The 24,185-nt window shown below is 44.9% G+C and overlaps 1 protein-coding gene across 7 annotated transcripts in view; it reads right to left on the reverse strand.

The window, feature by feature from the left end:
* The window catches only part of Cald1 (caldesmon 1), a 173,686-nt gene that overhangs the window by 55,373 nt on the left and 94,128 nt on the right, over nt 1-24,185 (reverse strand). The window contains exon 1 of one of the 7 annotated variants that reach the window (XM_055602007.1): nt 10,194-10,414. The exons of 4 other annotated variants lie outside the window; for them this stretch is intronic. In XM_055602007.1, coding sequence (XP_055457982.1) covers nt 10,194-10,246 — 53 coding nt within the window. In that variant the 5' untranslated portion in view covers nt 10,247-10,414. Of the gene's footprint in view, nt 1-10,193; nt 10,415-24,185 lie in introns of those variants that run through there. 2 more of the 7 variants (XM_055602008.1, XM_055602011.1) reach the window with 2 other exon arrangements.

The raw sequence follows: 24,185 nt of genomic DNA on the forward strand, positions 1-24,185 counted from the left end.
GTGTGTGTGTGTGTGTGTGTGTGTGTGTGTGTGTGTGTGTGTGTGTGAGTGTTTAAATCTATTAAATGGAATGCCTTTCATCTCTTCTTTTCTCTACCTCTTTCTTAATCCATGCCACTTCTCATTAACATGTAGACAGGAATTTAACATCAGAGAGCTTTGTCTTCCCATGTCCAAAAGGGAAGAGGCTAATCCCCTCCTCTGAGCCCCTTTGAGGCTGACTCAGTAACAAACCTCACTAAGAAGTGATGGATCAGAGCTCCAGGCAGGGTGCTTGGTCCCAGCTCTCACTGGAAGGATTTTAGACAGTGGGCTGCCAGGGAAAGCCCCCGCTATCCCTACTCCCCCAACATCCTCCAGCCAGCTGGCATCTTAAATAGACCCAATGGCTACCCCACTTATAGCTGAAGAATTACGCTATGAAATGTCATGTTAAATTTTTACAATCTTCCAGTATTTGTCATTCATTGTGACCTCCCCAAAACCTGATGTTGACAAGCTAACTACCAGTACCTCGGAATGTGACCTTATTTGGAAATCAGGCCTTAAGATGAAGTCATCAGGGCGTGTTCTAATCCAGTCTGAAATCTGGACCAGAAATAAACTATGGGAAGAGATGTGGCAAGAATGCCAGGGAAGGCAGAGAATCAGAGTGATGCTTCCACAAGCCAAGGAATGTTGGAGATTGCTGGCAGAGTAATGGAAGCAGGGAGGCAGCTCTCCATACGAGCCTTGTAACTGACTTATTTTAAAGATCTAACTCTGCAGTTTTAAGTTTCAAGAAAAACTCAGAAGGAGGTAGAGATTTCTTAGACATCCCTGTTCCCCCCAGGCTAATAGCCTCCCTCACCAGAGACATTCCCCCACTAGAAGGGCGTTTGTATCAGTTAGTGGGTCCGGATGAGACTCACCCCTTTCACAAACCTGCAGCTACCATCCTTTCCCAAGCACTCCTCTCTCCCTTAATGCTCTGGTTTAAATAATGAGTAAAACTTTTCTTATTGAATTCTAGCTTGGCTTCAAAAACAAAACACAAGTGATGAGCCTGCACGGACAGACACAGCAGGGTCGTCTGGTCCTTAGTTCACATTACACTTTGGTCTTAGGGCTGTACATTCTGTGAACTTGAACAATGCGTCACCACAGTTCCAGTGTATGCCCTGTCTAAATCCTCCCGTGCTCTGCTCACTCTCCTCTTAAACCTCCTACTCCTTCTTCCTCCCTCCAGTCTTTAGCAATCACCACTCTTTTTACGGTCTCCATCAGTCGTGACTTTGCAGAGTAATGTACGCTTGAAATCAAATGTTGTTGCTTTTTTCATACCAGTTTCTTTTACTTCATAGTATTGCTTCCAAGTTTCCGACATGTTGTTTCATGACTCAACAGCCTGTTCTTTTCAGTAGTGAATAATATTTTTCTGTCTGTCTGTCTGTATTAGCTGCTCACCCATGGAGGGGCAGCTAGCATTTTTAAGCCACTCAGTGGGTGGTGTTTCATAACTGAGGCCCCAGGAAACTGATACAGTGCTCAATTGGAAGACCAAACAGCTGTGCATTGTTAATGAGCATTTGTAACATAATTTAGGAGAAAGGTTAATCACATTGTATTGGTACTCAGTCTAGCTGATTCTTCAAATGTCATCTCTCCTAACTTCTAAATTTATCTCTTCATATGCTCATTTTTCACTTTTGGTGTGTTCCTGTAGTGTTCCCAGACCTGAGGATATTGGGGAGCTCTGAGTGGGACTCATAATCCTTAGCCTCCAGGCCTTCTGGGAGAAGCTGGATAACAGAGACACCCCCACTCTCTTGGTAGGGGCTTCTCCATGGTCTCCTCCTAACTTGTCAATCTTAGGACTCAGGAGAGGCAGGCTTCTCAAACTTCATGGATCAAAGTGAATATTTAAGTAAGGTCAGACATTTAAGAGATATGCATGGCAAGGTGGGGGAGGGCCGTGACCGTACTACACAGCCCTTCGCCCTAAGTTAACAGCGGAGACAATTACTTGCTGGGTGTCCATCATTCCAGAAGAGCTCCTTCCTGTCTTAGGTTTAGGGAACTCTGGTGGTTAGAAAATACCCGCTGTTCAAGAGGCTATCTCATAGCGCCCTCCAGGATGCAAGAGGCTTGCCCATTTTGTGGAGACGTTAGCAAACTTTAAAGGTTTGGCTGGGCCTGTTGAGTATCATGTAATTTTAAGAGATCTGCACATTCACAGATGAGCTGAATTGCATTCCCCAGAGAGATACAACGATCGCCTAACCTGAAGTATCTCACATGGCTTAGATGGGAGGTCTCTGCAGATGTAACAGAAGGGAGATGAGATCATCAGAGTGGCATGCAATCCGGTACAGCTCATGTCCTTTGGACACAAACACAGACCTGCACTGGGGGAGGGCCATGAGAAGAGATTGAGAATGTCCTGTGAAACTCTCTGTGCCAGGAGGCCGTGAGCCAAGAAACATCTGGGCCATCAGAAGCAGGAAGAGGCCAGGGCAGACCCTTCCCCACAGGTCTCCTAGAGAGAATCCCCACTGACTTGGTGATTTCAGACTTCCAACCTCCAGAACACTAAGTCTCTGTTGTTCTATGCCACCTGTTTGCCTCCCTGCTTTGCCCTGGCAGTCCCAGGAAACTAATCCACCTTGTCAGGGTTGGCCCTGCCTCTGTGATTGCCTGTCAGTCCCTCCATTCATCTTCTATGCACTGAGGCCTTCAAATGGCTCTCACTGCTAACCACATACCCCTCCTGCCTTCTGACCTCCTGTTAACTACAGTCATTTCCCTGTTTGGTTGTGCAGATGAATACAGTAAGAAACTCGCTCCGGGCGCACCCCTAATGAACAGATGGAAGTGCGACCCAGCATTTTCAGGATGTTGAAGTCGGGATCTTTAACTTACAAGTTTCTCACCAGCCAAGAGTGCTTGAGAACTGGTGACACTCACTGGCAAACAAGTCCTACGTCTTACACACTCTCCTTCCTAGTGTACCCTGTTTAGGACAAATAAGCAAAAGAGTTGCTCTCTGGGGTTTTTGTTGTTTCGTTTTTAGCAAATGTACTTGAAGAGTAGGTTTGTGTTAGGGATTCTTGTGTGGACTCTCCTCTCTAGTAGTGAGTAAACAAAGCAAGGAAAACCAGAGACAATGAGCTCTGGCTTTCTGAAAAGTAGAATGTGAGAATAAGTACAGGTCAACCACAAACTGAATTCTGTTGCGAGTGCCCCAGCCTCAGTGGCTCTGGGGTCTCTGAGGAGAGGAATGCTCAGAGGGAAGAAGCAGAGGTGCTGTGTGGTGTGATACCACAGTGATTTAGGCTTCCAGTGGGGTTCATTGCTGCGGAGACTGGGTCCTTTAACATTCGTTAGCCTTTCCACAGGTGGAGAAGGCAGGCCACAGTGAAATTAACAGCCTAGCTGCTGCTGTTAATTTTCTTATGGCTGTGACTTTTAATTCACACAGGCTGGTTGCCTGGCCACATGAACTCCATCAGAACATCATGGCGGAGAGAGCAGATAATGGAGAAGGCCTTCCACCTCACCTCATGATGGACAGGAGGCAGAGAGCAACAAGAAACTACCAAAACAAGTACCCGTCCCCCAAAATGTCCCTTCACACCCACCTTCTGCCTGGTGACCTTCTCAGGCTTCACCTCCTCAAATTTCCATAATCCTCAGAACAACCACCACCAGCAGAAGACCAGGCCTACAACATGCCAGAGACGCCCTGCTTAACAGTGCTTACTTCATTCTCTTCCCCAGGAAACCTCACAGGGTGGTGATGAGCTGCCTCTGGTGGAGTCCACTGCTCTATGTGAACATCATTCTACTCCCTAAAGTGCGGCCAGCAAACGTTCTTCTCTTAGGGACGGGGAGTTCCTACTTGGTTACTATCTCATCTTCTGTCTGTGACTTCCAAAGTGAAAGACAGAGCAATGTGCAGGATGATATTCTAGAAAAGGTGAGTGAGGACATTCCACTCAGCAGCCATGGGTTACAGGCTTGGTCCCCAGTCTGGTTGTACTTAAGTTTGGGGTTGCTGGTACTGTTAATGGCAGGAGAATGTCTAGTTCCTGGCCCGATTCCCAGCAGCTGAGTCTGCACACTGTCTCTTCCACCATGCACACGTGCCGTGGTGCACTACACAAGCAGGCCCAAAGTCACACGGCCAAATGATCATGGACTAACACCTCTGAACCCATGTGCCCAAACAAACCTATACACACTTAAAGTTCATTAGCTCAGCTATTTTTGTCAAAGTACATGAAAAGCGGAAGAACACAGTCAGCAAGCAGCCATGGGAACTAAAACAAAGACAGAGAATTAAATGGAACAGGCAGAGGTAGCTTGTGAGGGGGAAATGTCCAGAGTGATGTAGACTCGGAACAGGAACCCAGCCTGAGTTGAAGGACACATTCATTTTAGTCAGCATCGGTATGAGATGGGGTTTAGAATAAATCAGAGAGGAAATATGAAAGATCAATGAGAAGAAATACCATATTTTATCTACACATTTATTGTTGTTAACTTCCCATACCAAACAGTACTGTTTAACTTAAGTCCCCTTCAACTAAAAAGCGGTTTTAAATATAGTGAGAATCAATGCTGATCATCTCTGTGGGATAAAATATAACAGCAGGCAGAGTATGCCTTTCAGAGCCCTGCTCAGAACTTAACAGCCCACTTATCAGCGAGCTGCTTCTTTGATTTTACAACCAGCAAAGTATTTAAGGGCAGGGGGTGAGGGTGACCTCGCTGGGTTTCTTAACTACGAAGCCAGTTACAACATCTCGACCAAATGCCACTCTGAGATTTTCCCTTGTGAAGTTGAGTCATCGTGAAGTCTGCTTGAGGACGGCTTCCGCTGAGAACGCGTGGTCTCCCTAAGTGCTCCTCTGGCTTTAAATTTTCATTGGGAAAGCAGGACTACTTAACAACAACCTCGCTGGCTTTGCACTTCAGGTTTTTTTGTGCACGTCCACGGATGGCGGATGTCCCTGTTCACCTCTGAGCTGTGCACAGCAGGCATTAGCATCTCCTTGATAGCTAGCCATGGCAACAGCAGGTTGGAGGGACATTTTGGAGATCATGGTGGCAATTACAGTAATTAGTCCAGAATTAAGGTCCCTCACTCCCATCCTAAAGCCCTTTCTTCCATCTTTAGACTGACCCCTGGGTCCCCCAGCCTGGGTGGAGGTAGAGAGTAACTGCTATGAATGTAGGGGCCAGAGGAAGCATACTCCTTCAATATGCTTCACGCTTCAGTCTGTGACCTGTTTACTGCTTATGAAATCTCGCCAGTGGGTCGGGACCAACATTTCAACAGGAAAATATCAAAGGATATTATACACTGCCAAAGTTAACCCTGTTGACATATACACATTCCACCGAGAGAGAATATGTTCATTCATACATAGGTCTCCAGAGGAAAGTGAATTTCTTTCTGGAGGTCATGAGGAAAGGAAAATGAGGCCCTTGGTGTAGATAATGCTAACTATGAACCTGTGCTGTTCTGACTGAAGCCATAGCCCTAGGTGGATGTGTGTGTGTGTGCGCACGCGCATGTGTGCGTGAGTGGGTATGAGTGTGAGGGGTGCTGGCGCATTTTGGATGGTAGATGTTGGGGGAGGGGTGGCTAAACACACTTGTGAACTGTTTGGGAAGTTACAAAATGACATAAGCGTGGGGATAGAGCCTGTGCTTTGTTCTGTTTAATGTTCTTAGTGTTTGATACAACCACACTAACTAGTACAGGAAACTCAGTGAATATTTGTTGAATGAATAGATGGAAATGAGAGAGGTTTACAGATTTTAAAAGACTCCTCTTAAAAATTCAATTAGGGTTGGAAATAAATCCAGCCAGTGCTACATTTAGAGAAAGACCTTTCCAAAACTTTCTTTTGTAAATTGGGTTTTGGAGCTTCAAACACCCTTCCACATGGAAGCTGGCATCTCAGGCCAGAGAGTTCACAGCCATCTTTTCAGCCCAAGATAGGTGGGAAGCTAGAGCAGGGAAGTGCAGCCGTGTGCCTGTGGGAAACGCCTATACGAGGGAAATGCTTCCTCAACCACACTGTCAGGAATTCCAGGGACCAGCCAGGGAGCTGAGCCCTGTGCCTGTACCCTCTCTGTCTCCCTGGACCAGCCTCTATGGAGCCACTTTTGATGGGTGAAGAAGGATGTGAAACACAGCATGAAGTGGGGTCTTAACGCCCAACCAAGGCAGGGAAAAGAAAAGAGAAAGAGCGACACAGACAGCATCCACTGTGGTGAGCAGACACCTAGTCGGTGAACTGGCCATTCACAGGGAGACACGTACAGAAAATCAAGAATGTCTCCAGGGGCCTGCAGGAACCCCACAATCACATTTCAGCAGCAGCACAGACTGAGTAATAAATAAGCAAAAGTGTCCACTTTATGCCGCCTTTACTGTGTTTCATAAATACCATCATTTTACTCCTCATCAGAGAAGAGGCCTAGAAAACTCAGTTCTTTAAAACCTACCTTTGGGGCTGGAGAGATGGTACAAAAAGTGCTTGCCACACAAGCCAGGGGACCCGAGTGTGGCCCTTGGAGTCCACAGAGGGCTAGAAGCAGTGACTTACATCTATAACCCTAGGATTTCTGTGGCAAGATGGGAGGGAGAAACAGAATAGGCCAGAAGGTCACGGGCCAGCAGAAAGAGACCTGCCTCGGCAAGGAAAGACCTGCCCGGTGAAGTGTGCCCTCTGACCTCCATGCGTGCAACTGCACTCACAGCACACATGCACTCTTCAAACGAAAGTTTTCTTAAAGCTATGACACACACACACGCACACGCACACGCACACGCACGCACGCACACGCATGCACATTAAAATCTGGTCTGTAACACAAAGCAATACTCACACAGCCTGAGAGAAAAGGCCACTGTTATTGGACGGTCCCTTTTCACTGACATCACTCTAACCGATGGTTTTCCTGCTATCTTGGCTACTGTAGAACAGAGTGGGACATGAGAAGCAAGCAGGTTGCCAGCTTCTAGAAAAGGCAGATAAGTGATAAGCCAGGGCGGTGGCGGACACATTTTGGGGTAAGTATCACTGTTTTACAGCATATCTAAGAATAACACTGGTGATAACCCGCAGAAATTGGAAATCATTTTACCGAACTGTAATATTGCTTGTAAGAGGAGAAAGAGTTTCTATTACTATTACGAAAGCCATTCTATTGGAAAATAAAAAAGTTACATTTCCAGGACACACTGGATAAAACAGGCATTCCTACTTCGGATTTTCTTAAATGTCTTTATTTGCCTTTGAAATGCATATAGGTATTTTGCACACAAGTAGGCCTGTGCATCACATGTGTTCCTGATGCCCATGAGTGGGGGGACTTCTGAGTCCCCGGACTGCAGCTCCAGACCACTGTGAGCTGGCAGGTAAGTCCTGGGCGTCAAACCGGGGTCCTCTGCAAGAGCAGCCAGTGCACCACTGAGCCACCTCTCCAGCCACCCAGTTCTACTGACAATGACATTTCTGAGTACAGTCATTCTTCCATCTCTAAAAATCCTTATAAAATTACACCAGTCATTTACTAATTCAATAATTTAATGTTTTTAAATTATTTCCCGCAGACAGCAGTAGGATGAACTATGTCATTTCCCTGTGTCCCTGGTTCCATCTATAGCTTTAAGTATGTATGTCCACATTTGTCACACAAAAACCAAAGTCTGATCTTTCATCCTGAAGGTCAATAAGAAATACACTCTTACTGAACTAAAAGAAATATTTCTAGGAAACCCCCAACTCTTGACTCAAGTAAACTTCATGAACTTTGGCAACATGATTAGAAGCAGCAAGAGAAATGCTGAGCAAAAAGGGACAGACTGTCAGTGAGCTCACTAGGACCAGGTGAACACACTTTGGGGGAGGGCTGACTAGAGAGCGATTCACACCTGCCCCAGAAAATGCCACAGCCCTTGCTAGGCCTTGGTGTTCAGGAATTTTAATGCACCTCTTTAAAACAAACAAACAGTGCTAATCTTGCACAGCAGGTGATGAAACTGAGATAAATTACCTGATAGAAATGTACGGGAATTTCTGGTTCATTTGGTTGAGCACCTGCTTTAGCATTTAGTCTAATAATTCTTACAGAGCAAAATGTCCAGAGGCCTTATGTATATTCAAAAGACTGAAACAAAAAGTAGAGATTTATAGGAAGTGAGTTGGGTTTCTTCAATGGTGAAAAGCTTAATGTGTTTATCTATGAATCCACATTCGTGGGGGTGGGGAGACTGTGTATGTATGTGTGTGTGAGCATTTGTGTGTGTATGTGTATATGTAAACAGATATCACCTACATCCTGGATGCTGAAGATTCAAAACAGTTCCTGCCATAAAATGCATCACTATCAGAAGACAGACATATTGTCCACTTCCTTTGATACCAGGCTACTGATAGAAGGATGCACACAGGATGTTAGAGGAGAGGGGAATCGGAGATGCTTAAGGACGAAGGCAGTGAATGCATGAAAAGATGGGGGCAGCCTTGAAGTGCTGGTTTGGGAGGCAACAAGCAATCTAATTTGGCTGGAGCAGGAACACTTACAATGAGAAGGGATACCAAAGGAAAACTTTGCTGTATTGTGCGTTCTGTCCTCACAGATGAAGATGGGCTTGAATAGGGACTAGATGGACAAAGACTGAGGCCTGGGACCAGATGGGAGGAAATCACCATCATCCAGGTGCAAGGCCAGGAAGTCAGGAAGTGACAGAGTAGGAAAGAAAGAAGCATGGAGAGAGTAAATTGCTGGAGCCACAGGCATGCTAGAGGGTGAAAGCCAGGACCAGGTGTGAAAGGGAGAGTTGGGGGGTGAAGAGGAGGGAAAGGAAAGAGCATTTCAGGCTCTGCTGCTGACCAGCTGTGGCATCTGCACTCGGTTCTACCTCCGTGCGCCTCTGTTTCCTCATCTGAAATAAAGGCATCAGGGAAGATCAGTGGTTCCTGAGCCTTTCTATGGAGATCTAGGATTCCAAGGAAGCTTAGGAGAGTCAAAGCTGGACCTGGGATGGAATCAGGAGGAGGGTGGGGTGGGGATGCCCCACGGGCTATGATAGGACAGTGTAATGGGGAGTTCAGGCTTCAGATTAAACTTACAGAACACCCCTGTTACATAATCGGACTCCTCAAAAGAGTAACTTTTAAGTTTAACATGCACTGAATTGTGTAGACAGGTCCCCCAGAACTCTCTTATTTGAGTGACCAAATAAAAAACCAGTTAACAAAAACAAACAAACAAAACCCTGCAAATATTGTAGGTATGGAGGGCTTTTGTTTTAGGACCCCACCAAGCTCCTCTGTTTAGTTGATCAACTGTTGCACAAACGCTGGGGCAACTGGAGCAGTCACTTCGATCCTGAATGGATGCCAAGATGCTCAGAAATGGGGAAAACTCACCCAAAGGCCAGTTGGGGCCCTTACACTTCCACACTCCTTCTCCCAAGCCCCAGTAGGGTTTTTAAATCTCATGGACCCCAGTGTGGGAAAGGCCTTTGCGCAGGGAACAAGAGACGGGCTGCCCTGCAGATGGCTTTTGCCTTTGGTAAGCTGAGTTATCCCTCTGGCCTCCATATCTGTAGAAAGACAGCATCACCCCCCCCCAAAAGGATCCCAGAGGCCCCTTCACATTCCAGGATTTCACAATCCCAAAGCCCCAGAGCCCCCTGTTATCTGAACAGTCCCCTGATCAATAGCATATGCTCTGGGCTTGCTCAGGCCCAGTCAGATGGCCAGTGTGCCGAGGGCTCTGGGCTGTTTACTTTAGGGATTGGGCAACTGGCTTAGTGAAGTCCTGCAAACGATGGCTCCTGGCTCGGGGGGCAGGGGGCTCAGGTCAAAATTAACAGCAAATCTTTAGCAGCACAATGCCCTGTGGCCTGTATTTGGAAGAAAGAAAACCAGGTCCCAGGTAAAAACCCCTGTTGCTAAGGCACCATGAAAATGAAAATGAAGAAAACCAGTGACTCTAAACCAATCCTCCGGTAGAAATCACAAAGGTTTTACACACTCCCCGCCCTCCTCTCGCTCTCTCTACTCCGACTCTCTTTTCCCCACTCCCACAATTTTTTTTTTTTTTGAAAATTCTTTTGTTGGAGAGAAAAAGAAATAAAAGAAAGAAAGAAAAGAGAATCCAAGGAGGCAACGTGCAAAACTCACTGAGAGAGCGTGGCCAGGCAGCGCCTTCCCTGGGACCCAGATCCACTAAGCATGTCCGCAGCTGGTCAGGGCAGGAGTGGCTGAGGTAAGAGACCTGGCCTGGAGGTCAGAGCATGGGCTGGGCCAGCGCACAGGCCATATTATCTGTAGTCGAAATGCGCTCTGCAGGATGCTCCCGTCTTCCCTTTGTGTTAACACTTGGGTCTGTCCCTGTGACGAAAGTCTGGGCTTGTCCTCAGCCAAATCTACTCCTCCCCACCCTTCCCCTCCACCCGGGATCATCTGAGAGCTGATTGTTATTTTTTACTGTAATCTTTCTAATAGAAGCCCATCAAATTTAGACCTGAAGGATACAGAGTGCTCGGAGAGTTGCAGACTCTAAATTGCTGGGCTGTAGGGGCCAGGATGACTGGAAACTTTCATAAAGAAGACTTTATTTACTTAACTCTGAGAAATCAGCATCTAATTTGTGGCAGGGTAGTGAGTCTAAGTGGGAAAAGCTGCCGCTGTGCGCAGCCTTTGGGAAACAGTGGGTCCTGCTCTTAGGACCTGCACTCACATCCCAGTTCTGACAAGATGAACAGAAATCAGCCCACCGAAAAGTTCACCGGCTGCCATTCTCAGGCCCTCATCCTGAGCTCTGTTCTCAATTAGCGTTAGTGTAGGTAGCTTCCAAAGCAAACAGTTCCCACTGAAAAATCAAATCTGAGAAACTCCCCCTCAGCCCTTTTATCCAGGAAAAGACACATGGCAGAAAAATGCAAACCACACACAAAGGAGGAAGAGTCAGGGTCTTGCTCAGCGACGGGCTGGACTTCGCAGTGCCCAGTGCTTGCACTCCCCTGAGAGAGGAGGGCAGTAGTCCTCCTGGGAGCATGCCAGAACAGCAGGCCCTTCTGCATCGGTGGCACTCTGATGGTGATCTCATCACCAAGCCTGGCAAGGGAGGCCGGTCACTGACAGCTTGGAAAGCTGCCAAATTCCAGCCCCTGAGGAGAGGGTGGTGTTGACTGCATCTGGAGATGACACCCGTCTTGGCTTTCGTTCTGCATACATCTCCTCATCTCTGATAGCGATGGAGGAGGTGGTGTTAGAGGGCCTGACTTTCAAAGGAGAACAGCTCCGGCCCCTGTCCCATAGGGTTCAGCTGTTCTTAGGGTCAATAGCAGAAGCAATTGTCCTTAAGGGGCTTTGCAGAGAATGAAAGAGATCCCTAGTGGACAGCTTCAGGTTCCAAACCACGTTTCCCTGCCTAACCCCATGCCGTCATCAGTGCCACAGCTGGCAAGTCTGATTCAGTGAGCTTCAGAGTTAATCACTTCCACGCGTGTGTTCTGCTGACTCTAGGTATACTTAGTGAAGGGTAGGAGACACTCATGCTCACTGTGACTGTGACGTGTGTCTGTCTTTACAGTCAATGATCGGCGTTACGCTTGTCCCATTTTCTCTCCAGAGCTGTAAATGTGCACTGAGGCGCTCTGCTGCTTCCCTTCCTACCCAGTTCTGTTCATTTACTCTCTTTTATCGCTTGTGGAATTCTGTGACTTGTGCTGTCGGTGGGACAGTCCCCTCTCCCAAGAGTCCACTCCACTCTCTAATCTCCAGAACCTGACACTGTGTTATCTTCCATGTTTGCATCTTACAAAGTCAGTTGACAGACATGAATCAAGGGTTGGTGTGGAAAATGGGGATTACCCTGGTATATCAAAGTATTTTCAGTCTAATCACATGGGGCTTAAAACAGAAGGCTTTCTGCCTGAACTCAGAGGAGCTAGGACCAAAGGAAAAAGGGAAGAGAGAAGCCAGGCTGCTGCCGGCTTTAGAGGAAGCAGGGCAAAAGCTCAGGAATGTGATTGCCTCTGGGCACACGCAGGGGCCAGGAAATGGATTCTCCCCTGCAGCCTCCAGAGAGAATGCTGTGAGCCACCACCTAGATCACAGCCTACTGGGATGTGTGTCAGAAGTCTCTGGGCCTGAGGATAGCAAGTCTTCAGTGCTGAAAGCCAGCACACCTGAAGCTGTTGGTCACAGCAGTGACACAGAAAACTAGCTTATTTGCTCATAAGACTTACAAGAGTCTTATACATTTTATAAAATAATTAAATTTTTACCTATTGACTCCTCCCATCCCTACACCCTCTAGTTCCGGGAGAGTGGCAAGTGTGGTTTTGATACATCCAGAACAGGCTTATAAAATGCAGTAGCCTAGACATTTCTCTTTGTCTCTCTCTGTCTCTATGTGTGTATGTGTGTGTCTCCCTCCGCTCCCACACGTTCCTCACCATTAGCTGGGTGAGGGGAGGGGGACCAGAATGTAGTTATTCTTCTGCTGAAGGTCTACCAATGAACAATTATAGAAAAAATAGCCACCATACTATTTCCGCAGTTATAGTTATAGGAAGGGGAAACCACGTGAATAGTCTTACTCGGGCTCCCTGCCTTTAAGAGCAAGCGTGGAGGGAGTGTCTATCTGTCTTAAGTACCCAACAGTGAAACTCATTGGTGTCATATCATGCTACCCCATGAGGCATAGAAATGGAAACAGTGAAATAGTGAAATAGTCTTGAACCTGGAGAAAACACCAGCAAGGAACGAATAGAGCACAGAGGCCAATGATGGGCAGACAAAAGGCCAGAGGGACAGAAAGATAGTAAGATAGTTGGAAACTCAGAGCAGGGATGGGGTGGGCACTGATTGCCAAGCGGTTGTCAAGGAGCCAGAAGCTGGGGTGGAGGGAGAAAGGATGAGGAATGTGGGCACATGTCCTGTGCGGGCATATGTGCTTTGGCAGTTGGCAGAGAGGGCCCAGCCTACAGCCCAGCTGCAGGCTGACGTGACCACCAACTCCACCGGTCATCGCTGAGCAGGACAGCAGGCATGGTAAACAAGACCGCATGTCAGGGCTCCAACCAGAGCAAACTCATCTTCAGGTTGCTCATAGGCGCTTTCATTTCTGCGTATTCTACTGTTTGTTTAATGTTTCATCGGAGAGACCCTGGGCTGGGAAGGCTGGATGGAGGTTAGCGTGGTCGAAAGGACCAGCTTTCACCGCAGGGTGGTCCTTTATTAATAAAATATGATTTTAAAAATAACTTTACTTCATGGAGGTAGGAGCCTGGGCCATATGATCTGTTCCAGACTTCCTAGTCTGTAATGGTTGTTTAAGAACAGCTTCTATGTTAGAGCAGGTCCCTAGGGAAAAGAGAGATATGTGGGAGTGCTGTGTCCATTGCCTTAATGCACGAAACACACACACACACACACAGGCGCGCATGCATGAACACAGTTGCACCCACACACACTTACGTGCATTCAGAGCTGCTCACTGTGAACAGAAATCCACCCACTTGAGAGGCAACAATAACAATTTAAGAAACTTGGTTTTGTGATAGTGCAGTGGATTGAACGCAGGGCCTTGCAAAGCTCTCTGCCACCGAGCTACACCTTCAGCTTTCTTTTCACTGTCTTTGGCCTCAGCACGGCCCCAGCACAGCATGTTTGTGGCCAAGGCATGGTGGCTGCAGAAGGGCGCCAATTGTTTCCACAAGGTATGTCTGAATATAGGCCAGGCTCAGATGCCCGGGGGGCCCCACGCTGGTGCCCCTATTTCTGTCTCCACTTGGATACTTTTAGCATTCAGGAGGACCCAGAAGAACTCAGCGCCTCTTTGGTGCCCAGAGACTGTAGAGGTCACAGGGCATGAGATTCAGCTTTTGGTCCAGAGGCTCGGTGGGCTTCGGTGGTGACAAAGACTCCTCTGCAAATGACTCTCCAGAAGGGGAGGCAAAGGTGACCAACAATGCACGGTGATGATTCGCAGTAGTCCAGAGTGACATCTAGGAGCCCCTGTGAGCCAGCCTGCTGAAGACTCCCGAGAACAGAGGGACTTTTTTTCCAATTGTAGATAAAAGGTGTTCCACATAAGCAAGAGGCACTAAGAGTCATTTTATTTAAAACGGCTCTATTCACATCTGTGAACAGTCTCTATTGAGGAGACAAGAATAAAAGCTGTAAGAAACTCTCCACCTTTTAATTCGCAGCTTACTCTGAGGTTAGACAAGTTAACGCGAATTAAAAAATACTGTAGCAAGCATGCGCAGTAACATAACTTCAGAAACTGTTTCGAGACCTCTATACCTTTGGGAGTCCCTCAGACAACAGCTTCTTCCTTCCCACCCAGAGACAGCTCTGCTCCGCGTCTCTCTGCTTCCTCTGACTTTCTCCAGAGCCAACCTCTTTTGCTCTTCTGTAGCCCTGTCTTGTCTCGCCCCATAGGGGGGCCACCAGAGGACAGTGTTAGAACTTCCAACAGGATAATTTCCTGCCCATAATCACTGAGGCACCCCTTCCGGAACAGCACTCGCTCGGCCCCTACTCTGAGTTCTAGCAAGTCTTTAAGCTCCGGCATCTGGATCGTCCCTCTACAAAGTCTTCCTGGGTTGGACTTTATGTCTCTGTAGTTGGTTACGCTAAAAGGGGAGAGCTAGAATCTTGAGCCCGCTTGTGTTTGCATGTACTTACGAAATATTCACATGGCAATGTATGAATCAGCTCTTCAGGGTAACTTGCTTCAAGGCTCCTAATTTCCAATTAAATTCTTTGGCACCAATTAAGTTTTCTCACTCAGGTTGTTTTGTTGTTGTTTTAAATCAGGTCGTTTTAACCAGATACATTATTTTCTTGACTGAAATTATATTTCTTTTTAGTTAAAAATTCTCCTTACATGTTTATGTTGCATGTTTGAGCAGAATTTCCCCTCAACTCCACCTTCCCCTTTCTCACTCCTTCCCTCTTTGGAGAGAAATGTTTCTATCTTACAAGAACTATTGGTCTGGACATATGGCTATGTGCCTTTCACCTGACAGCCTGAGCTCCATCCTTGCAATCTACATGATGGAAGTAGAGAACCAACTCTCACAAGTTGTCCTCTGACCTCAACACATGGTATGGGAACCCCCAGTTTGAAACACATCTTTTAAAACTGCGCTTGGGCCAGGCATGGTGGGGCACGCCTGTAATCCCAGCACTTGGGGAAACACAGGCAGGTGGATCACTGTGAGTTTGAGGCCAGCCTGGTCTACAAAGCAAGTCCAGGACAGCCAAGGCTACACAGAGAAACCCTGTCTCAAAAAAAAAAAAAAAAAAAAAAACCAAACCAAACAAACCAACAAACAAAAATAAATAAAACTGCTTGAAAATTGTAGGGCCCAAATAGGTTTCTTGAATGAATGGCTGTTACAAAATCCTGGTTGTGTTCCCAGCAAAAACCATCATCATCTCTCGGAGTGAGGGGATCAGGGGCTGCCTCTGTCATGAACTCGGTTGCCTGCTCTTTGGTCACTCACCCCTGGTGATGGTGAAGCAGCCTTGCCAGGCCACAGAGGAAGAGGGTCCAGGCAGTCCTGATGAGACCTAACAAAGCTATGGGCAGATGGTAATAGTGAAGAGCTCCCCCTTTCAGTGGACTAGGAGAAGGAGATGAGAGAAAGAGGGAGGGTGGAACTGGGGGAGTTGAGGGAGGGGGCTTCAGTCGGGATAGATAATGATTTGATAATTTTTTAAAATAAAAAATCATCATCCTCATAATGTCGTCATTATCTACTTTGTATAAGGTAGGAAAGGAGAGCATATAGGACTTTTATACAGAGGAAGTTGATTCTAGATCGTAGTTATATATTGTAGATTATGGATTTATTGTATATAGATGCAACTGTATTGGGAAAGAAATAACAAGCCGATCATAGGGATGCTCATATATTATAGTGCAGGAGAAAAGGTCATATCTTCAAAGAAGACATGGAATTATTGGCGTGGACCACTTGTATTCAAAGTATCTAGATATTCCCACAACCACAAGTAGTTTTTTTTTTTTTTTCTGGTGGCTAGTTTATACATCTGGATATTAAATTTACACATGACTTTTATGGCTCTAATCAAATCCAGATTTTTTTCTACTGATACTATATAAGGTCTTTAAAAACACTAATTTCTTTTTATGGAAATCAGACCTAGATTAAAGCATATTTGTTTCTAGAGAAATAGTCTACTATGTGTTTTGAATAGTGTAGGTACTGTAGTCATTATTCATCTTATGTGAATGACATTTAATATAATTGTATGTATTGTTATATGTTAGGTGTTGTCCTATTTTACAATAACATATTACTTGGTCATTACATGATTATGGCAACTTTAGAAATAAATGTGCATCAATATGCATCCCTGTTTATTTATTAACTTTCTCTACATGCTTTTTCATACCAAGTAAGTCCCTTGCTTTCAGAAATATATCCTAACAGTTTTCTATAACCAATATAGCCTAAAATACTATCAAGCATACAACGGATAGGCAATAAGTACTTGACACTTGTTCCCTGGGTTGAAGAGGGACCAAATAGAGTCACCACATCAAGGTAGCCACAATCTGGCATTTTATAGAATCTAGAAACCCGGCTGCTGAATCCTAGGAGTCCCAGAATGTACAGGTCTCAGGGAGGATGGCTGTAGCATAAAGTCCACTAAAGAAGGTAGAAGAACTAGTCTAGCTCTTCAGTACCTGCAGAGCTCATACTCTGGTCAGAACATCTCCTGTTTCCCAAACCATAAAGCCAAGAAGCTGCAGAAAGACTTTTTCCTCAAGATGGAATTATAACAGGGACAAACATGAGCGCAAAGAACACTTCACCCAATGCAAAGACAGGCACAGGCAGATGACCTCCAGAGTGAGTGATGACTTCTGATGTCACCACAGTGAGCAGATCCTGGAATTTAAAGTCTGTTTCACCTGGGTAGCCAGACATGCTCGTTCCAACCCTGGCTTTGAGCTTGGCAGCTCCTTCTCACCCCCTCTTTCTTTAGATTTGCTAAATTACAACTGGATTCTACTCGCTTCAGCCTGGGCTGCCAGTTAGTTTGAACATTACATGTTGAATTCATCAGAAACACTCCTGTGCAAAATTTCAGGTGCCTCTCTTGAGGTACCCCATGACTAGGGGAAGAAAAATTTTCAACATTAGGATGCGATTTTACTTTGACTTACTCAGCAATAAAGCCAAACTTTTACTTTTAAAGCAGGAAAAGCAAATGAAATTTTTCTTTGCCCATTTACTTTACTTTTAAAAGATGCACTTTTACTTTTAAATTTGTGTATGTGTATGAGGAGGCGCACATGTGACAATGCCTGTGGCAGCCAGAAGAGGGCGCTGGATCCCTAAACCAGGCATTAAAGGCCGCCATCAGCCACTCAGTGTGGGTGCTGAGAACTGAACTAGGGTTCTCTGTAAGGGCAGCAAGCAATCTTAACTGCCGAGACATCTTTCTAGAACCTGTTCGAACATTTATAGAACAGAACCAGGAAGCTGGTTTTTTGTTTTGTTTTGTTGTTTTGCCAGACCAAGGTAGGGGTTGGAGGCAGGAGTAGAGCATTTGTATGAGATACAAAGTCTCATTCATTTTCTTCTCATTGGTCAGCCAGAACACATGGAAGGCTTTTTAATTTTATTTTAATTTAATAAAGTGGATGATATTTTTTCAAAGCACACATCCACTTTAAATTTGAGAGCCAATGTGAATCCTGAATACAACTTTCTAAAATATAGCTCGAAGTAACTATATTTATTTATCGTTGAAGTAACCTGAGATTCTCCAGGGAACTGCAGAATCCTGAACCCTTCTAGGACACCTTCAAATTATCTTTCCTTCTGACTCTTTCCCAACAAATCCAAGAATCAAAAGTTAAATTAAAGATTTACAGACATAATTCTGAGGCTCTTGGAACTGTGCTCTCAGGCCCACAATGCTGGCTGTTCCAGCTCATTAACTTTAATTACAGATTTTTATGTTAAAGAGCTAAACGAGGGGTACATCTGTAATGAAGAAACTCAATTTAAACAGACCCTTCCCCCTTAGTTCGAGTAGAATTCTTTATGAAAACAAGAAAAAAAAGTTCCTTACTAAAAATAAAATCTGCACTGCTTAGTTTTTTAAGTTGTAGTTCTAGCGTATTGCTTTTTTCTCTTGTTCTTTTCTTTCTTGGTCCATCGTAATTTCTCAACACTAGAAAACAATGCGCCATTTAGAGTTTTAACTGTAGACCCAACTTGCATGTTAGACGTTCTGTATTTCTGAAGTAGCTGGTAAATGCTAACTTGAGGTTATTTATCATCTGCCCCTTTCCATTCTCCTGGGATTAGCTGAAGCACTTTACTGCTCCCAACCACATACGTGGTCTTTCATTAGAGAAAGCTTTGATTATACAGTGTGCTCACTGTTGGACTCCTGAGGCTTGGGTATGAACCCCTACAATTTGATGATTATCTGATTTTACAATGCAGATACCAATTGCAGATAATACTAAGGCCTTAAGTACCACAGCCAAACAAGGAAATAGACTCTTCCTTATTCTTATCATTTGCTCCCACAATGCAACTAAGTGGGTGAAAATGGTCAAAATTATATGATGCAAAAGTCCAATAATAGTCCAAGAAATAAATGCTACTCATCTCCTTTATGTCCCGAGAAAATGATACAGAATTCAAACCCGGTGGCTAGAAGGCGCATCTGGAGTGATGGAATGTCAGGAAAGACCCTGATGGTTGTTCCTCCAAGGGTACTCCCACGGTTGCTAACATTTCTGCCTCTCCTTAAGTAATCTAGCAAAGCTAACCAAGTTCTGCCTGGACACACAGATACGAATACGGAGGTGTCTGTACTCATTGAGTGTTGTTTGCCAGGCTTGGGGGATCTGCAGTTTGTGATCTAGGGTCAGTTTTCTATCTGGTATGTGGACAAACATGAATACAAGACTCTTTCTGAGTATGGGCTGAGGAAAAGGTTTATTGTACATTTGAGGGAGAACACAGGGACAGGCATCCAGAACAGTCCAGACTGAACCAGGGCAGCAGCCATGAAAGGGGGGGAGAGAGAAAGAGAAAAGAGAGGGGGTTAAGAAAGGTGCCAAGGGCCAAGAGACCAAGAAACCAAGAGGACACATAGCCAAAATGGCTGGTTTATATAGGGAAGAGAAGCTGGGGGAAGGGAAATGAAGGTCAGGGGAAGGTGAGGTTGAGGGTAGGGTGCTCCCTGCCAGCCAGGAGGACTCTCTAACAGTTACTTGTGAGTAGGGACTGAAGGAGACTGTCAGCCAGAGTCTGCTTTGATATGTTAAATAGGCACCTCAACTAGCTATTTGTCCCAGGTTTCTTTGAGACATAATAAATGCAAAATTGACGGTAATAATTTGCATGTGTTGAAAGAGGTATATGAGACCCAGGGGGAGGGACCAGTCACTCTGTGTTGTCTGGACCTTCAAGATGACTGAGAGCTGCCAGTTACAGGCAGCCAGGGCAGGAGACTAGTGGTATGGACAAGCACGGAAGCCCCCTTCGCTGGTGCTGTCTGCTCAGAAGCCAAGCCAGACAAATAAATGTGAGCACCACCATCATTTCCCTTGCTGTCTCAAGTCTTTTGAATTTGCTCCTCCTTTCCAAACTTAAGGCACAGAGAAGATAAAATGGTGTTTGGGCCCTAAGCTCTACAGGGAAGTAACAAAGGGGAGTGACATTTGATACATTTTTTTTCTGCTCTCAACCTGGAAGGCCTGAGGGCCAGTGAGCTGGCTGCAGGAAGCCGGCTGAGAACTGCGAGTTTCCTTCAAGCACCAGTATATGACCAGAAGGCAATCTGCAGCTCTTCTGTGACACAGTTGAACAGAAAGGAATCTGATGGACTGAATCACCAAGGCTCTTCAGCACAATGCAGGTCTGCCCTGTCACAGTTTATACACAAAACAAAACCAAACCACAACCCCTCCAGCACCCTCCTATTAAAAAAAAGGAAGTGAGGGTTACAAATAAAAAAAAAATCATCCGATGCAATTAATTAGACCCCCAAACCACACAACTCTATACATTACAGTGGCCATTCAGAAGGGAAGTTAAGATTTTACATTGGATTTCATACTTCTCTTTCAAATATATTTTTATGCACTTTCCCACACTGAGAATAAAAATCCATGACAGTGAGAACTATAAGAATAATGAGCTTTATATCATCTTTCATAACTAATCTCCATTACCTGCATTCAGTCCTTTCTCATCCCTTAATATGTAGCCTTTCTTTTCTCAACTTCATCTTATTCTGCGTCCATGGGTGACTCTGTTTATATATGAACATGTGTTATTGGCTAGATTCCACATACGAGGGAGAACCTGGTTTTTTTTCTTTCTGAGATTGTGTGACCTCTATAAAATAACAGTTTAAGTCCATTCCTTTTCCTACAAGCTTTGTAATTTCATTTTTCTTTAGAACTGAATAGTATTATATTTTACATATAATTTTTATTATCCATTCATATAAGTTTTTTCCAATTCTTTGCTGTAGCAAATAAAACAGCAATAAACACAGGGTATAAATATATCTATGAGAGGATATAAAATTCTCTTGAGTGTAAGCCCAGAGGTAAAATAGCTGGGTCATATGGTGCCATTTATACTTTGGGTGGCATTTTTTCACATCCATTTTATCAGCCACCTAGCTATGTTAACTGTGTAAATGAGAATGCTCAGATCTTGAAAAGCTATATCCACTCTTTTTTTCTGTCATTCTTGACCTAAATGTTATTTTCTTATAAAACAAACAAACAAACAAACAAACAAACACGTTTTAATTATGTGTGTGCATGTGTTGTGTGAGTGTGTGCATATATGTAAGTGCAGGTGTTTACAGGGGCCGGAAGAGGGCGTCAGATCCCTTGGAGCTGGAGTTACGTGCGATAACTAAAAGAGTTGAAGAGAAGGAGTCTACGACACAGCCGCTGGCTGCTCTAGGGTTTGTGGCTTCCTCAGGCTGAGCCCAACAATTTGAACCTCCAGCCCCTTCTTAGAAAGTACAAGCAAGAGTGTATTTATTTCTGACATGGTAAGAACACCAGAATATGTCCTTATCAGTAATCCTGAGGCAGTTCTCATGGAAAACTGGCCCCTCAGACCCACAGAGTTCAGCTCTGCCATAATGCCACAATGATTCCATTTCGAGGTACCCACAATGTGAGGTGCTTAAGAGCTGCAAGATTTGGGAATTTCCACCCTGTTATAGTCTTTAATTTTACAAAAATTTCCATTTTGTTCAGTTCAGAAGCCGCTGAGCAGCTGTAGTGGCGACAGTCCCCGAGTAGCCAGGATATACCCCGCAGATACTGGCTCAGAGAAAAACACATGTAATTGGAATGGTTAGCTTTCATGGTAAGACAGGAGAGCTAAAGGCTATTAAAAGCTTATATTAACTCTGTCTATATCACCATTAAAAAAAAAAAAGAAAGCTGGGTCCACTTAACAGTGGTCCTTTCTTGTTCATCAAGGAAAGAGAAATAAGGAGGAAACACTGCCTATCCCCAAGTGGGGCCCCACTAAAAAAATAATAAAGGTTTACACAACAGCTTTGATTAGAGAAACAGAGGGAGCTTTCAAGGAAGGAGTGGGCAGAGTTTCCCATGTACGAGGGTTGCAATAGTGCCTTGGGAAAGGTGCCGCGTAATTAGACCTAACCCATCATCTCATGCTGCCTGTGTGCTCACTCACTTCCTGCTCAGTTATTTTCCGTATTAGTCTCTTGAGTTCCCCAGAAATTCCTGCCAACAGTGCAAGGTTTTCTGTAGGAATCAAAAATGGAGTTGACTGCTGTTATTCTAAGCAGGCACACCAGAGCATCCATCTCTAGAAAGAAAGGCCTCTTTTGTTTGGTAGTTGTGGATGCCGGCCCTGTGTGTTCTTAGAGGTTTCACTTGGAGAGCCCCATGATGTATGCAGAATTCCCAGGGCACCCATAGACAAACTCAGAAGTACATATTGAGCAATCTTCTGGAATCCACTAGCTAGATTCCTAACTGGCACAGGCAGATGGGAGCCAGGGAAGCTGTGTGACAGGGGACAATCCTGTCACCCACAACGGAAAATATGAACACCAGAAACATTTCCTATTGTAAACAATGTGGGTTTAAAATATACTCTCTGGAGACTCTCCCGAATGCACAGGCTTACAGTGCTATTTATAGTGGCTGCTGTGTACTTTATCAAGATTTTTATTCCAACAAAGGAACTGTATGTAAGGTAGGGAGGTATTGAAATGGAAAACAGACTCTCATATTTTAAACTCAGTCATTCAGTACTATCCTTAAATGTAATGTCGGAGATCTCGCTCATCTAGCTAACTAGAAGCAGTATAAATGACGAGACATTTTAACAGAAATACTGCCTGGAAAAATAGGCAAGCGCACCTGGTGACTGTCAGCAGACTAACGGAATTATCAGGTGTGGTCGAACAAGAGAAGAAAGAAAAACCAACTTCCGATCAGGAAGATAGCTTTTCAATACACGTGAATATTTCTAAAGGCATTTCAAGGTTTACAAGGTTGTTACGCAGTGTTTGAAAACTAAGCCTTGGAATGTAGCTTACATGTTTCATATGTTAATCAAATCTCTTATTTATATATAGTTCCAAGCTGCACCTTTCTACAGTCCTGCTATAAATCATTGAGAATTAGAAACAAGACGTGTCTGAATGAACGCAGAATTACGACAAGCTAAAGCCGGTCTCTAAGACTGTCAAAGAGCACAGCAAAGCAGGAGCCTGTTGCTATTCACAAGGTATGCTCAAGGCCCCTTCACCTTCTTCCCAGACAAACCGGAAGCCGCTTACGCAGCTGCGCCCTTCCTGCTCGCTAGGGCTTCCAGCCCCAGGTGTTTTCTTGCAGCACTGTGCTGGACCTCTGAGATGATAAGGTAAAGGACCTCCCTGGAACATTCCCTTCATGAACATTCTGGAATAGTCTACACTCATTCCTGCCTGCTATTTCCATCTGGCCAAATGACAGTCACAAATGTAGATCTGTCAGACCTACCGGTCAGTGAGAAAGTTCAAAGGGATAGACTTGATCCACGAAGTTGATAGTCTCCATTATTTTTTTATTTTTATTTGTTTACCTTTGGATGGGAACGCTTCCTTCATCAGACTGAATATTTCACTCGTGTTCGGAGAAGGAGATAACATATGCTCCTATGCATTTAGAAAGGCAAATCTCCAAGCCCTCACAAGCACGTGGGCAGTCATCAACATCTTTACCTGAGGGTCTAATGCAGTGGTTCCTACCCTTCCTCACCTTTAACACAGTTCCTCATGTTTGTGGCGACCCCCAACCATAACATTTTTTTTTTTGCTGCTTTATAACTGTAATTTTGCTACTGTTGTAAATCATAATGTTAATAAATGTGTTTTCTGATGGTCTCAGGCAACTCCTGTGAAAGGGTCATTTGACCCCCAAAGGGGTTACAACCCACTGGCTGAGAACCACTGATCTAGAGGCAATCTTTTGAATGGCTCGCAACAAGGCTGTCTCAAAGTCATCACTCAAAGTCAAGGGACCTCATTCTGAATGTTGCTTTAAGTTAGTGGATTACTCAGGACTGGCTGCCCGCCTGCCTGAAGCAGCTAAAGGAAGGCGCTGGGGGCCCCCAGGAGATTCCGTAGCACTGCAAATGTGCTAACCCGAAAGCGCAGTTATGAGTTCACGGGGGTGTGTAGTATAAGGACTTAGAAGCCCTCCATCTGTATCACGTCATATTATTTCATGTATGTCTACCTCTTCATGATTAAAATAGGTAAAAGCGGTTATTTGGAATGAAATGATTCAAAATTGTTTTATATAAATCGAACACAAAACTTTCTTATATATGTATAACTGACGTGTATATGCCACCTCTGGATGGTACCTGTGTCTGTCCCACTTTAGCTGTTCTCTCCTCCTCCAAAGACAGTAACAACAGAGGTGAAAGATAAAATTATTGGTGAGGAATCCAATTAGCTCTTACTGTTTACATATTTGGAGGGACAAGCCCCTTGGTGGGCTTGATTTGTTACTGTGAAAGTGGTAAGGCTAGAGAGTTCTGACAACGTAATTCTATAAGCAAGGTCTGTTTAAAGAAAGCATGAAGCAACAGG

Source organism: Psammomys obesus, unplaced genomic scaffold (genome assembly GCF_907164565.1).
Source record: "Psammomys obesus unplaced genomic scaffold, mPsaObe1.curated_primary_1811, whole genome shotgun sequence".
Taxonomy (NCBI): Eukaryota; Metazoa; Chordata; class Mammalia; order Rodentia; family Muridae; genus Psammomys; species Psammomys obesus.